Genomic DNA, 14403 nt, shown 5'->3' with positions numbered 1-14403 from the left:
CCCTTCGGGCCTGGTGAGCTAATAATAGAGAATTTAACATTACGAAAAACTTTTTTTTCAAGTAGTCACTGAACCTTAAAAATGAGGTCAAGAACATTGAACATGTGACTGACAGAAACTTTGTTACATCCATATACTTAGTATGAAGCATCCAGGTCTTCACCTCTGAAAATATAAAACTTTTTAAAAGAAGTTAGCTAACTCCGCTGCCGCCATATCACTATCCCTATGTCCAGCTTTCTGCGACAAAGTCGCAGGCTTGATCATCAAGATTTTAAATAACCAATAAAGAAGAAATAACCAGTTACAAGTATGCTAATGTTAAAACAAGTTTTTGCTGCTTGACTTATTCAAACTTACTCAATGGAGCCTGTATTGCTCACCTTGCATTATTGATCTAATTAATACAATGCAATATAAAGAATACTCGTATAGTTTCATTAAGAATAAAATTACTCTTATTTGAAGGAGTCAACTAATGATTTTGTCATCATGTTGATGCATTTGTAGATATAATTGTGATTCTTATTTTGGTTACTTACTCTCTATCTACAGGATACTATTGTTTAACACACCAAAACTTGATTTAAATCTTTATTTAAGGGTTATAACTCCTATAAGGAGTCATGTTTAATATTTTTAGATCTTGTCCTGCAGATCATTTCATACTTTTTAAGGTTTATTTGTTTCTACAATAGTTCCATAAATAAATGAATAATGTGTTCAAGGGACATAATACCCATGCATGGAAATTCTTGTAATTTTTGCAATTTTTCAATTTACAAAGGACATATCTCTCAAAGACATTAGTGATGCTTCCCAATTTTAACTTGATCAGTGTTTGGTATTAATTATCGATGTGTTTGTGTCATAACATTTTTTTTCAAGCAAACTAAGGTTAACTTGCAGAAATGGCAAATTAAGCAATTTTTCCATTTGTAAAGGGACATAACTCAAGGTAAGTAAAAGTGATGCTGCCCAATTCAAACTTGATCTTTAAAAATGTCAATATCAAAGGTATTGTATACTCTTATTACCAGTCAACTGAGGATAAGTCAATAATTTTTTATGTGTAAATTGGCTGATCAATTGTGACTTGTCAGATGTTTTTTTTATCTATAACAGTTCAAAAGATAAAAAATTCGCAATTTATGCTTATGTTGTACTATAGTATTGGTAGTCTGGTTTGAAAAAGATTTCTCCAGACTATGTGCCTTAAATGATGATTGTAAACAGGGTTTGTCCCAATTGACCCAGTAGTTTCAGAGGAGATGTTTTTTTGTAAAGTTAACAGACAATAGCAATTACAATGATAAGTACGTACTATACAATATAATGCAAATAAAATCTCTGCATTCATGTCTAATACAATAAACACTATACATGTAACTATTGATAAAGATACAATATTTTAATTACTATAAAGTTGTTTTTTTTTAGGCTGGCATATCATGTTACATGTACATGATGTAGTAAACATGGTAAAAAAAATGACTTTCCAAAGATTTTTTACGTTATTTATTAATAAAAAAAATTCTCAGCAGTGCATAATTCTAGTAATGTATATACTTTTAATAATGAAGTAGATGGGTAGTCTACAGAAAACCTGACATATACATACAGGACATATGTACATATTGAATGTTACAGTTGGCACTGGAACAACTTGATTTCTTTTTGTTCTCAAATATCAGTCATAACATAAGTATTTGTAATAAAATTGTTCATATCTATAAAATATATCAGAGTTTCTGCGCTCATATAAATTTTTTTAGAATGTATTTTGTCATGTTTTCATACACACTTCCTGTCTGTTAAAACTCTCATAACTGTTCCTAAACCACCTAAAGCAAAAGCCTGAAAAAAGGAAAAACATGTTTATCTTTAGTTTATGCATCTACTATTGTTAGGTGTACTATATGTACAATAAAAAAAAAAGACTATAAATGAATCGCTGGTTTAATCACTTATACAAGCTAAATATATTTAAGTTTAATTGAAAATTTTAAATTTGTATTTGCAGACTATCTGATGAATAGCACAAACACATTAACAACAAGCATTCTGTGAGTATTGCATGGCATAACATAGTCCCCTACCGGTTAAAAATTCTTTGTAATGGAATGAAATTCTAACTAAATCTATAACTTGTAATGGTGTAAACTACATAAAAATATCAATCCATCAGCATGAAAAACACTGTTGAAACTAATTATTTTAGTAAATTTTCTATGCCCAAAGACCCTAACTCTGCACAAAATCATTAGCCTGGAACAAAATTTCAACTTGATCTGCAACTTGTCATGATAAAACTATATCTGTTCATTGTGTCTTTTTGTGTATAAGTACCCGGCCATGTCCACTTATATTTTTGTCCATCTGATGAGTTAAGCCTTTTTCAACTGATTTTTATAGTTCGTTCTTATGTTGTACTGTTATACAACTGTCCCAGGTTAGGGGGAGGGTTGGGATCCTGCTAACATGTTTAACCCTGCCACAATATTTATGTATGTGTCTGTCCCAAGTCAGGAGCCTGTATATTCAGTGGTTGTCATTTGTTTATGTGTTACATATTTTTTTTTTCGTTTTTTTTTTTTACATAAATAAGGCCGTTAGTTTTCTCGTTTGAATTGTTTTACATTGTCTTATCAGGGCCTTTTATAGCTGACTATGCGGTATGGGCTTTGCTCATTGTTGAAGGCTGTACAGTGACCTATAGTTGTTAATGTCTGTGTCATTTTGGTCTTTTGTGGATAGTTGTCTCATTGGCAATCATACTACATCTTCTTTTTTTATATATACTAATAATCAAGTCAATAATTTCAAGAATGACTCCCAAAAAAGTTGAAAACTGATTGTTTTAGTGAATGTCGTGGTGAATAGTTGTTTAAGCAATAATCATACTATAACATTACTATGATGATACAACATCTCATTAATTTTATATTTCTATTTACAAACCTTTTCATGCCAAGTTAAAAGTGCACCACTGCTTCCCTCTGATGGGTTTTCAAATCCTTTATATATATATTTCATAAGTAAATCTAATGTCACTGTATCTAAAGATTTCACACACGAGTCAATTTCATTTGACTTAAAAGATGTCAGGACTCTTGTCACTAATTGCACAGCTTTATTCTGAAAAAAAATATATGTAAATATAACAAGAATTTGCACATGCTTTATACATTCCCAACAGTTTAACTTTAAATTTACTTGTTTTCCACTTCTTTTTTTATGATATCAAAATAAAACATAAATACTTTAAAAAAGACTATAAACTGTTGTTTGATTTTCTCCCAGTGGCATACATGTATATTGCATGCATATTTAGGGCATAAATTAGAAATAAGAAATATATATATATGTTAGTGTAAATGGCTTTCAATATAAAAAGATAACTATTAGATTGCCATCTCTCCAAGCAAGGCAACAGTGAATGCAATATTTTTTTATTATATTTAATTCAAAATACTTACTTTTAACTTTTGATCTTTACTTCCAACTGGTGCATTTTTCAGTGCACTTTTTAAGGCATCACTGTTCTTTCCTGTTCTACAGTTAAGGCAGATAATAGTTTAATTCAACAGATCTTGAGAAAACATGTTAGTCATTTATCAATTAGAATTATCAGTATTGCATTATTTGATATAAAAAAAATCACTAAAATCACACTTCAGATCAAAAGGAGCATATATATACATGCATAGCTAAAAATTAAATTCCCTTACAATTTGTACTTACAATGTTTTTACTAATTCCAAGGTTGCTACCGGTAGTTTATTTTATTAAATGGTTTTTTTTTCTCAATTTTTTACTAGTCCTATAAAATAAGCCTTCATACATATATGTTCATATTGTGGTTTTTGCATTGATTGTAAAAAAAGAAATCTATTAAAAGACATTAAAAGACATTAAAAGTAAGCAATAAGAACCAACAAAGGGTATGCTTGTGTTACTTATACTTTATAGGGCTGTTGTGTTACCATACAAGAGTATACAACAATGAGAGATCAAAGACATTATACATGTAAATATAATAATGTCATTAGCAGAATAATTAACAGTTATTTTTAATCTATACATAACAATGAAGACATTGAACAAAATCAATTAATTTAAAATATTTCCATGTTATTTCATGGATATTTCAGATACATACTAGATTGAGATTTTTTGTGTGTGTTTTTTTTATTGAATTTCAGTACACCATTAACATACATAAACTGGAAATAAAGTGTATTAAATAATTTGCTATCTACTATCAATTCCAAATTTACTATCCTAGTCTTTATGTAAACTTTTTGAATTGATAGTAAATAGTATATATATGTATGTCGTTATGATCATAGTATACAGAAACACAGCTAAAAGAATATCCTGTTCCCAATTACTTATGAAAATTATGTGTACAATGTTATTTAAAAAAAACCAATTCTAAACGGAAGTCTTTTCTGTAACTTAAAATTCTGTCCCATGAAAGAAACAATCTGCAGACGCCTTTATTTTTGTTTTTCTACCAAAATAACACAAACAAAATAATCATAAGTGATGATGACATATGTGATTATGCATGGTACTTATTTGATATAAAGTGTGATGATTATTTTATTGTAAAAGGAAGAGAAGCAACAAACAAAGTGAGGTCTACTCATACAATAAGATCCTGATAAATATTAAAATTAGTTGGGATGTCCCAGTCTAAATGCATCGTATAAATCTCATGTGTTAATGTTATTTTGTATGCCCATGTTTGTTGGTATCTTCCGCAGAAGGGCGCATGAATGCCGTTCTTATCATCTACATCCTACATTTTATAACAATGTCAATGTTAAAAAAAAAAAGGATATTGTGCCAAAAGAGCGTTAACATCCGACTCATTCGGGCCAGAAATCTGCTCGTTCTCATCATCTTGTTCTTCGTATTTATCTTCGTCAAACTGGTCCACGTCAACTTTACGAAAAGCTCTAGAATTGCCTGACTTGGACATCTTTCAGTCTTGGGAAACAAGGAAGTAAACTCACACCCCGGAAATTTACAGTCAATATTTCCGGTTTGATTAAAGACAAATTCGCCCCTCAAAAAAGCTGGTAGAAAATCGCTGTCGAAAATTCATTTTGACGCCTTTTGTAATTCGCCTACTCTTTTTGTGTGACAATAAATGTATTTTAATGATATGTTATTGTTAGGAGTATAAAAAGTATTAAAATATCGTATTTGATTACTGGACCGAAATATCATACTTGGGACGAATTTGTATTTGGAAAGATTACCAGCTCGTTATTCCACTTCCGCCTTTTCCAATCGCACTCTCATCTAACATGGTAGAAATTTTAATGCAAAATAATCCAACGGAATCTTTTACACTGATATCAGAATAATTAATTATTACATGTCGTTTGGCCAAAACATAATCTATTCTAGGCCATTTCATTGATATTTCTGTTATCCTTATTGTGAAAGATGCATGATTCCTTCCTTTTTCTGAACGTCTAAACTAAAATGGGAATGTTTATATGGATTAGGCTACATATAACATGTTAATACAATCTTGAAACCTTTTTACCGAAACTGGTCTTGTCATTGTAATCCCATCGTGTCATAATACCTGTCAACCTTATAAAATCAGTTTATTTCAATGCAAGGGGTGCATATAAATATCTATAAACAAATTGTTACTTGAAATCTGCATCTGGTTTTTTTTTTAAACTTCTGATTTATACTATATGGCATATGGATAAATAAAACCTAAAATTAGATTAAACATTCGAGTTGAGTACATATGGTATAGAACGGTTTATGAAACAAGAAATGCAGGGTCAACATGTTTTATACAGGTTTTTCAGTGGCACTGAGTTCGGAAAAGCCACACACAAATATAATATTATGAATTCATTTTTGAGAACCACACAGTCATACTATTCACATACTTAAAATAATATCATTTCTAAATTTAGAAAATTGCACTGTACAAAAAATGTATAGTGAGTGTCTGTAGATTTTATTGTGATAACATGTATGTCCTGTAGACCAAAGGCTACATGCTTATTTTTGCATATTGATTGAAAGGATTTGTTTTTAGTTTTAAATAATAGGACAATAGCGATTGTCATCTTGCTGATCAGATCTACATGTAGCCTTTTTATTGACTCTTTATGGCTGGCAGATTCAATTAATATCACTTATGTAAAATATGCATTCATGTACATGCATGGCTTGAAACAAGTTATATACTCATTCATTTCTTAGACACATCTATTTAAAACTTGTAGGCCAAAGTTAAAGCAAAGGAATTGAGGGGTAAAAAGAAAGATGAACTTGTGAAGCAGCTTGATGAACTGAAAAATGTAAGTATGAGAAAAGTGATGATGTATTACTTCAAGGCCTTTCCGGCTTAAACTTAAAAAGTACTTGTAATAGTTTAACCAAATACAAGTAGAACAGTGATTGAGGAAATCAAATAAGTGCATGTAAAACTGAATCTTTCTAGTTTGATAATTAACCACTAATTATTGGCTTTGACCTAAACTTGCATACACCAATGCAATTATATGTAAATAAGATGTGATATGTTTGCCAACAAAATAATTTTTCACCAAACACCAAATGACACTGAAATTAACAGCTGCAGGTGACCATACAGCTTTCAAATATGAGCAAAGCCCATCAAGCATAGTCCGCTTTAAAAGGCCCTGAAATCACAAATGTTAAACAAGTCAAACTAATGTACGAAAACAAAAAGAATATTTACTGTGTTGTTTTCACCTGGAACCTGTTAAGTTGGTAGAAGAAATGTTTTTATATTCTATTTGACAGGGTTGGATTACAGAATCATGCGTTTGGCTGCCAATTTATATAATTCTTTTGATGTCTTCTTTCTCAGTATCCTATGTCAAACCTTGCTATATAACAATTTATTTAAAATGGGTAGAAAAAATGGTTCAACTTGACTTTCAAATTATCTCTATTTTTAGGAGCTTGCTACACTTAGAGTTGCTAAAGTAACAGGTGGAGCAGCATCAAAGTTGTCAAAGATGTAAGTGATATAAGAATAGAAAATACAAATTATGTTCAATATGTCAAGCTCTTAGTTGTGAAAAGTCTAATATTTGAGGATAAATTATACTGAAACTAGCAATGATCTGTGTCAGTAGTACATCACTGTGACAGTGTCATAACTAGTTACATGTTTAATGCATTAACTCATTTCAATGAATTAACTTTGTTCTGAACTTAATTGCTGAAACAAACCAAATTCAAAATTTTAAGTCTCCATTATGATTTTAGTTTAAGATTGCGAAAAATAAACTGTACATGATGAAATGTTTCTATCTGAACAAATATGTTGAATAATAAAACATTGGATCGATAGGCCTGATTCAGTTTATTAAGCTTATATATTACTTCATATTTAGGCTGTAACAAAACTGATAATCGTACAAGAGATGGAACAGTTAAGAGACCACATATTCATTTCACTCCTGTTTTGTTTAATAAATGTACAACACCTTAAGGCTGAATACAACTGGATAGGTATTTTGAAATATCAATTGAAGAAACATCTAAATGAGACTTGAGACAGCAACCCAATCCGAAAACAAAATTATTCAAGAGACCTCTTAGGGGTGAAGGTCTAAATAAAAGAATTGTCTATAACAATATATGCCAACTTTTAAGTCACTCCAAATCTGTAATAGTGGGAATAAATTTAAACAGAAACTAGCAAAAGCTGACCGATAGTAGAATTCTACCATGATGCTATCATTTTTGATGTTGTTGCCTTATTAAATATCTTGAGAATAGGAGATAAAAATAAACTGTAGATGATGAAATGTTTCTATCTGAACAGAAATGTTGAATAATAAAACATTGGATCGATAGGCCTGATTCAGTTTATTAAGCTCCTGTCTGTCTTGACTTCCAGTTTTTAAGCCTTTATAAATGGATGTTGCTTTTCAAATTAAAACAGAAAGTAGCAAAGATGTGCAATTAACACCCAGTCTGCACCAAAAAAAAATCAAAACTACTAGTCCAAATTATGTGTCAAGCAGTGTCTACACAAAGTTTTTCAAGTACTTTTTAGTCTGATTAAAATTGTACTAGTCTAAAGTTGACTCTCATTTCACGGAATTTAAATTGTTCTGATACTTAAATGGTAGAAAGAAATTCCAACTTTAAAGTTTAATTTTTAGGAAGACACAGTTAAGTATTGCACTAGTAACATCCCACGGGCCAGAATTTTACCATGATACTATCATTATTGAATCAATTGCCTCATTTTGTATCTTGTGAATAGAAAGAAAAATAAACTACATGATGAAATGTTTCTATCTGAAAAAATATGTTGAATAATCAAACATTGGATCGATAAGCCTGATTCAGTTTATTTAGCTTTTGTCTAAACTTTTAATTTTACATGTTTTATGATCTATGTATAAATGGATGCTGCATTTCTTTAAATAAGACCTTCGACTATCAAAGATTTGTTGCTACAACCAAAAGTACATTTCAGTCAGAAACAGGGCTTCCAAAATTTTTCTGAGCCAGCCGTACATTTTATATCCGATCCAAATTTTAATCCCCAAGACTAAGTCACAAAAGGCAATTATGGTAATCAGATGGCCATCCCAATGATTGACATTAGATTAAAAACGATATTAAACTTTACTTTGATATGAATTTGATGTTCTGACATAAACTGTTAAAATTGGCATTGCATCATTCAAAGTGTGCACATCAGCGTGCTCATATCTGCATGAGACTCTTTAATTGTGCAAAATGACGTTGTCAAAAACTTTATTTTCGTTTTTAAAGTCACATTTTTCAAACCCGGATGTTGACTTGACAATGGTAAAACATGGACCATAAACGGATACGTAAAATCCGTGTACGTTTACATAGCATGACTGAGCGAAGAAGCTCTTTCCACGTTATTTCTTCAACAAAATACTTGAAATGAACGTAAGGTACAGGTATCAATGATAGTTTTAGAATTTTGAAGAAATGTAGGATGCATAATTGAATTTCCCACCTCTGCACATGCGCACACGTGTTCTTGTTCATACAACGTAGTTCTGACGATTTTTTCATGTAAAAAAAACCTTTTTAAATGTTTCAAGAAATCAAGTTTATAAATGTATTAATAATAAATTTGATCTTTTGGACTAAATCAATTAGATACAAACCGCTGAAATGTACGACAGATTAATTTATACGATGTCCGGTACTAAAATTAGTTTACCTGTCACCTTAACAGGTAGTTTTCAGCTGTCCAACAACTAATTAGCCGTGATTAAAATTAGAAAGTATTGAAGTAAGGGTTGTTTTGATAGTAATTAATCAACAAGTCACTTTTATGACCGGAAATGTATGGCTGTTAAAGGCAAAATGTTGGGTCAAAAAGATCGTGAATTATATTAAAATGACCGAAAAAGCCTTGAAAACTAAAAAGTATATGACCGTTTCATGCTTTTCCCAGCCGGTCTTTTACCGGACATTATACAAATGACCGGAATATATGACCGTTTTGGAAGCCCTGGTCAGAAACTAGTTAGTTGACTTGCATCATTTTAGGGTATTAAAATGGTGAAAAGAAATTTCAAGTTAAATTCTTTAATAAGACATTATTTACAATTGAACAAATAACATCCCACACTGATGGCTAGAATTCTACAATGATGCTTTTTGTTGATTTTTTTGTTATATCAAATAATTATATATATAAACTGTATATGATGAAATGTTTCTATCTGAACAAATATGTTGAATAATCAAACATTGGATCGATAGGCCTGATTCAGTTTATTAAGCTTTTTGGCTTACCTTCCAAGTTCTTCAAAAGAGGATGCTGTACTTCTTTATATTAAACGCTAGCAAAGATTTGTGGCTAACACTCGTCATTTCAATGATTTTACTTTGTTCTGATCTTTGTTACATGATGATAACAAAGACCAACTTTATAAAGTCTTTAGTTCATTTGTGTTATAGTATAGAATTGAACCAATTCATTAACATCTCCCACTGAAGCCCGAAATCTACCATGATACTATCATTATTGGTTGCATTATCGAATAGCTTGAGAAAATAAACTGTAGATGATGAAATGTTTCTATCTGAACAAACATGTTGAATAATAAAACATTGGATCGATAGGCCTGATTCAGTTTATTTAGCTCTTATCACAACTTCCAATTTTTAAGTTCTTCATGAATGGGTGCAGCATTTCTTTATATTCGAAACTGGCAAAGATTTGTGGCTAACGCCTGTCACCATCAGTACATATCTGTTATAAACTATTCACAGTTAACTCTCTTCATTTAGAGTAATTTACTTTGTTTTGATCTATAAATTCTTAATTGTATCTCTTTTAGTGTGACTGAGTTTAGATTTGAAGCATTAACATCTCCTAGTGAAGACCAGAAATCTTTCATGAAGCTATCATAATTGATGTTATTGTCTCATCTAATATCTCAAGAATAGAGAGATAAATAAACTGTATATGATGAAATGTTTCTATCTGAACAGAAATGTTGAATAAAAAAAACATTGGATCGATAGGCCTGATTCAGTTTATAAGCTTTTGTTCTAATAACTCACAATTTGTAAGATTTTTGCAAATGAATACTGCTTTTATTTGAATTAGACAGAAACTAGCTGAGATATGTGTCTAACACCTGTTACCATAAAAGTACATTTCTGTTATTAACCATTTACTTTAACTCTCGTCATTTTAAAGAATTTAACTGTGTTCTGATAATTAAATTCAAAATGTTAAGTCTTTACTTTTAGTTTGACCTAGTTTATGATAGAACCAATATAAAACTTCCCGTACTGAAGGCTAGAAATCTTCCATGATGCTATCATCTGACATAATTGATGTTGTTGCCTTATCTTGTATCTTGAGAACAGAGAGAAAAATGAACTGTATGTGATGATATGTTTCTATCTGAACAGAAATGTTGAATAATAAAACATTGGATCGATAGGCCTGATTCAGTTTATTAGCTCTTGGTCTAATAACTAACAATTTGTAAGCCCTTTAATTTTACAAATGAATGCTGCTTTTATTTGAATTAGACAGAAACTAGCAAAGATATGTGTCTAACACCTGTTACCATAATAGTACATTTCTGTTATTAACCATTTACATTAACTCTTGTCATTTTGAAGAATTAACTGTGTTCTGATAATTAATTTCAAAATGTTTCCTTTTAGTTTGACCTAGTTTATGATTATATAACATCCCATACTGAAGGCCAGAATTCTTCCATAATGCTATCATCTGACATGATTGATGTTGTTGCCTCATCTTATATCTTGAGAACAGAGAGAAAAATAAACTGTGCCTCATCTTATATCTTGAGAACAGAGAGAAAAATAAACTGTATGTGATGAAATGTTTCTATCTGAACAGAAATGTTGAATAAAAAAAACATTGGATCGATAGGCCTGATTCAGTTTCTAACTTCCAATTTTAAGTTCTTCATAATTGGATGCTGCATTTTTTTTTTATTGGAAAAAAAGAAGCAAAATCCTGTGGCCAACACCTGTCGCCATTATTACTTTTCTGTCTGAAACTATTTACAGTTAACTCTTATCATTTCAATGATTTTACTTTGCTCTTAACTTAAATAATTAAATTATGGATGTAACATGTCTTCTGATTGGCTGAAGCTATTTTGTTATCAGCCCATAGACATAATTGAGTCAAGTCATTGAAGTGACCGTGACGTCATCAACATAATTTCATGGTTTTCTATGGTTTAAAATTTAGAATTGAATTAATTCATTAACATCCCACACTGAAGACCAGAATTCTACCATGATGCTCTCGTTATTGATTGCATTACCGAATAGCTTGAGAAAAAAGAGAAAATAAACTGTAGATGATGAAATGTTTCTATCTGAACAAACATGTTGAATAATAAAACATTGGATCGATAGGCCTGATTCAGTTTATAAGCTCTTGTTCTAACATGTCTAATAACTATCAATTTGTAATATTTTTCCCAATGAATGCTGCTTTTATTTGAATTGGTTAAAAGAAGGCAAAAATCTGTGGCTAACACCTGTCATCATTAGTACATTAGTACATTTCTGTTATTAACTATTAACAGTTAACTTTTGTCATTTTATTGTGTTCTGATCATTGAATTCCAAATTGTAAGTCTTAAGTGTGGCTTAGTTTATGATAGAACCAATGAGGCCCCTCATGGGGGGGGGGGGTTCCTAGTAATCACATAATCACCATTTTTTTGCCAATATAATCACATAATCATTAAATATTTGCTTATCTTTAGTAATCAAATAATCATAAACTAAAAATACAGTCCTAGGTAATCAAATAATTCATGAAATATTTGACTTAATAATCAAATAATCATTAAAAAAACGGCCAAGTAATCACATAATCAAAAACCCCACGAGGGCCCTCACCAATAACATCCCACACTGAAGGCCAGAAATCTTCCATGAAGCTATCATAATTGATGTTATTGTCTCGCCTAATATCTCCAGAATAGAGAGATAAATAAACTGTATATGATGAAATGTTTCTATCTGAACAGAAATGTTGAATAATAAAACATTGGATCGATAGGCCTGATTCAGTTTAATTAGCTCTTGTTTTAATAACTTCCTATTTTTAAGTCCTTTATAAATTGGTGCTGCATTTCTTCATATTAGACTAAAACTAGCAAATATCTGTATCTAACACCTGCCAACATTGGTACATTTCTGTCAGAAACTATTTCAGTTAACTCTTGTCATTTTGAGGAGTTTTCTATGTTCTTATCTTCAAATTCCAAACTTTAAAGAGTTTCTTGTGATTTACTTTAGGATTGAACCAATAACATCCACTCGAGGCCAGAAATCTTCCATGAAGCTATCATTTATTGATGTCATTGCCTCATCGTATATCTTGAGAATAGAGATAAAAATAAACTGTAGATGATGAAATGTTTCTATCTGAACAAACATGTTGAATAATAAAACATTGGATCGATAGGCCTGATTCAGTTTATTAGCTCTTGTTCTAATAACTAACAATTTGTAAGCCCTTTAATTTACAAATGAATGCTGCTTTTATTTGAAGAAAACAGAAACTGGCTAAGATATGTGGCTAGCACCTGTCACCATAATACATTGTAGTACGTTTCTGTTATAAACTTATTATTTACATAAATGCTCATCATTTTGAAGAATTTACTGTGTCCTGATAATTAAATTCCAAATTTTAAGTCTGCTTTTATTTTGACCTAGTTTGTTATAGAACCAATATATAACATCCCATATTGAAGGCCAGAATTCTTCCATGATGCTATAATCTGACATCATTGATGTTGTTGCATCACCTAATAACTCCAGAATAGAGAGATAAATAAACTGTATATGATGAAATGTTTCTATCTGAACAGAAATGTTGAATAATAAAACATTGGATCGATAGGCCTGATTCAGTTTATTTCGCTCTTGTTTTTATAATAACTTCCAATTTTTAAGTTCTTCATAAATTGATGCTAGTTTTAAGTCTTAAGTGTGACCTAGTTTAGTATTGAACCAATGCAATAGCATCTCCCACTGAAGGTTGGAATTCTTTTCATAGTTTTTCTGAGACTTTATTTTATAGTAATAGTATTCATTTTCCTGGTTTGGTTTGTAATAATCTTATGCGGTTGCAAGCAAGTCATGCAAATTGACCAAGTTATAAAAGAATCTTAATTAGTTTTCAGTTTGTTGAGATAAATTAAAGGCTATAGAATGCATACATACAATTTTAATAATATCAATGAGCTTAATTTTGATAAAAAGTTCAGTATAATTTAATATAGAAACTATTTGAAATTCTAATAGTAAAGTAATGAAACCATTTTATTGTGAGTTTATAATAAATATGTGTTGGTTTTTATTTTCAGTCGAGTTGTGCGTAAATCAATTGCTCGTGTCTTGACAGTGATGCACCAGACTCAAAAAGAAAATCTGAGAAAGTTCTACAAGACAAAACGCCACAAGCCAAAGGACTTGCGTCCAAAGAAGACAAGAGCCATGAGGAGAGCCCTTAACAGTTATGAACTTTCCATAAAAACAGCTAAACAACAGCGCAAGGAACGTCTGTACCCTGTCCGAAAGTATGCTGTCAAGGAATAAATTAATAAACTAAGAAAGTAATTTCTTGTGTTATTTGTGATATTGCCTACAAAAAAATCATTATTATCTTGTGAGGTTTGTAATTTTCCATATTTGCTGGTATTGGCCCAAGTATACATAGATTTACCCTATAAAATATTCAAAACTTGAACATTCTGATTCATAATGAAGAGGATTTGTCATTATGTTATGTTCTAGTCTTCATGTCTGGGAGAGAATTTATATTTCTGTCTGGCAATAAAATAGGTGCATATAAAA

The 14403-nt window shown here is 30.6% G+C and overlaps 2 protein-coding genes across 2 annotated transcripts; one reads left to right on the top strand and one right to left on the bottom strand.

The window, feature by feature from the left end:
• Nucleotides 1-1503: 1503 nt before the first annotated feature.
• On the bottom strand, nucleotides 1504-5053 carry LOC134706961 (actin-related protein 2/3 complex subunit 5-A-like). Its single transcript, XM_063566352.1, has 4 exons — nucleotides 4851-5053; nucleotides 3480-3552; nucleotides 2962-3138; nucleotides 1504-1857 (listed from the first exon to the last, which is right to left on the bottom strand). The coding sequence occupies exons 1-4, from the start codon at nucleotides 4988-4990 to the stop codon at nucleotides 1795-1797; spliced, it is 453 nt and encodes a 150-aa protein (XP_063422422.1). The 5' UTR covers nucleotides 4991-5053; the 3' UTR covers nucleotides 1504-1794.
• A 181-nt stretch (nucleotides 5054-5234) lies between these two features.
• Nucleotides 5235-14166, top strand: LOC134706962 (large ribosomal subunit protein uL29-like). The gene is made up of 4 exons (XM_063566353.1): nucleotides 5235-5324; nucleotides 6273-6347; nucleotides 6975-7036; nucleotides 13914-14166. The coding sequence occupies exons 1-4, from the start codon at nucleotides 5322-5324 to the stop codon at nucleotides 14143-14145; spliced, it is 372 nt and encodes a 123-aa protein (XP_063422423.1). The 5' UTR covers nucleotides 5235-5321; the 3' UTR covers nucleotides 14146-14166.
• The last annotated feature ends 237 nt before the right edge of the window (nucleotides 14167-14403 follow it).

This window comes from Mytilus trossulus, chromosome 2 (assembly GCF_036588685.1).
Source record: "Mytilus trossulus isolate FHL-02 chromosome 2, PNRI_Mtr1.1.1.hap1, whole genome shotgun sequence".
NCBI classification, from domain to species: Eukaryota; Metazoa; Mollusca; class Bivalvia; order Mytilida; family Mytilidae; genus Mytilus; species Mytilus trossulus.
The sequence above is the reverse complement of the archived record's forward strand: the minus strand, read 5'-3'. Positions and strand labels throughout refer to the sequence as shown.

Coding starts and splice junctions, on each gene's coding strand:
- LOC134706961 (XM_063566352.1), bottom strand. CDS start 4,990: ATGTCCAAGTCAGGCAATTCTAGAGCTTTTCGTAAAGTTGACGTGGAC. Junction 3,139..3,479: donor GTAAAGATCAAAAGTTAAAA/GTAAGTATTTTG, acceptor ATTTTTTTTCAG/AATAAAGCTGTGCAATTAGT. Junction 1,858..2,961: donor TTTTAACTTGGCATGAAAAG/GTTTGTAAATAG, acceptor TCCTTTTTTCAG/GCTTTTGCTTTAGGTGGTTT.
- LOC134706962 (XM_063566353.1), top strand. Junction 6,348..6,974: donor AGCTTGATGAACTGAAAAAT/GTAAGTATGAGA, acceptor CTCTATTTTTAG/GAGCTTGCTACACTTAGAGT. Junction 7,037..13,913: donor GCATCAAAGTTGTCAAAGAT/GTAAGTGATATA, acceptor TTTTATTTTCAG/TCGAGTTGTGCGTAAATCAA.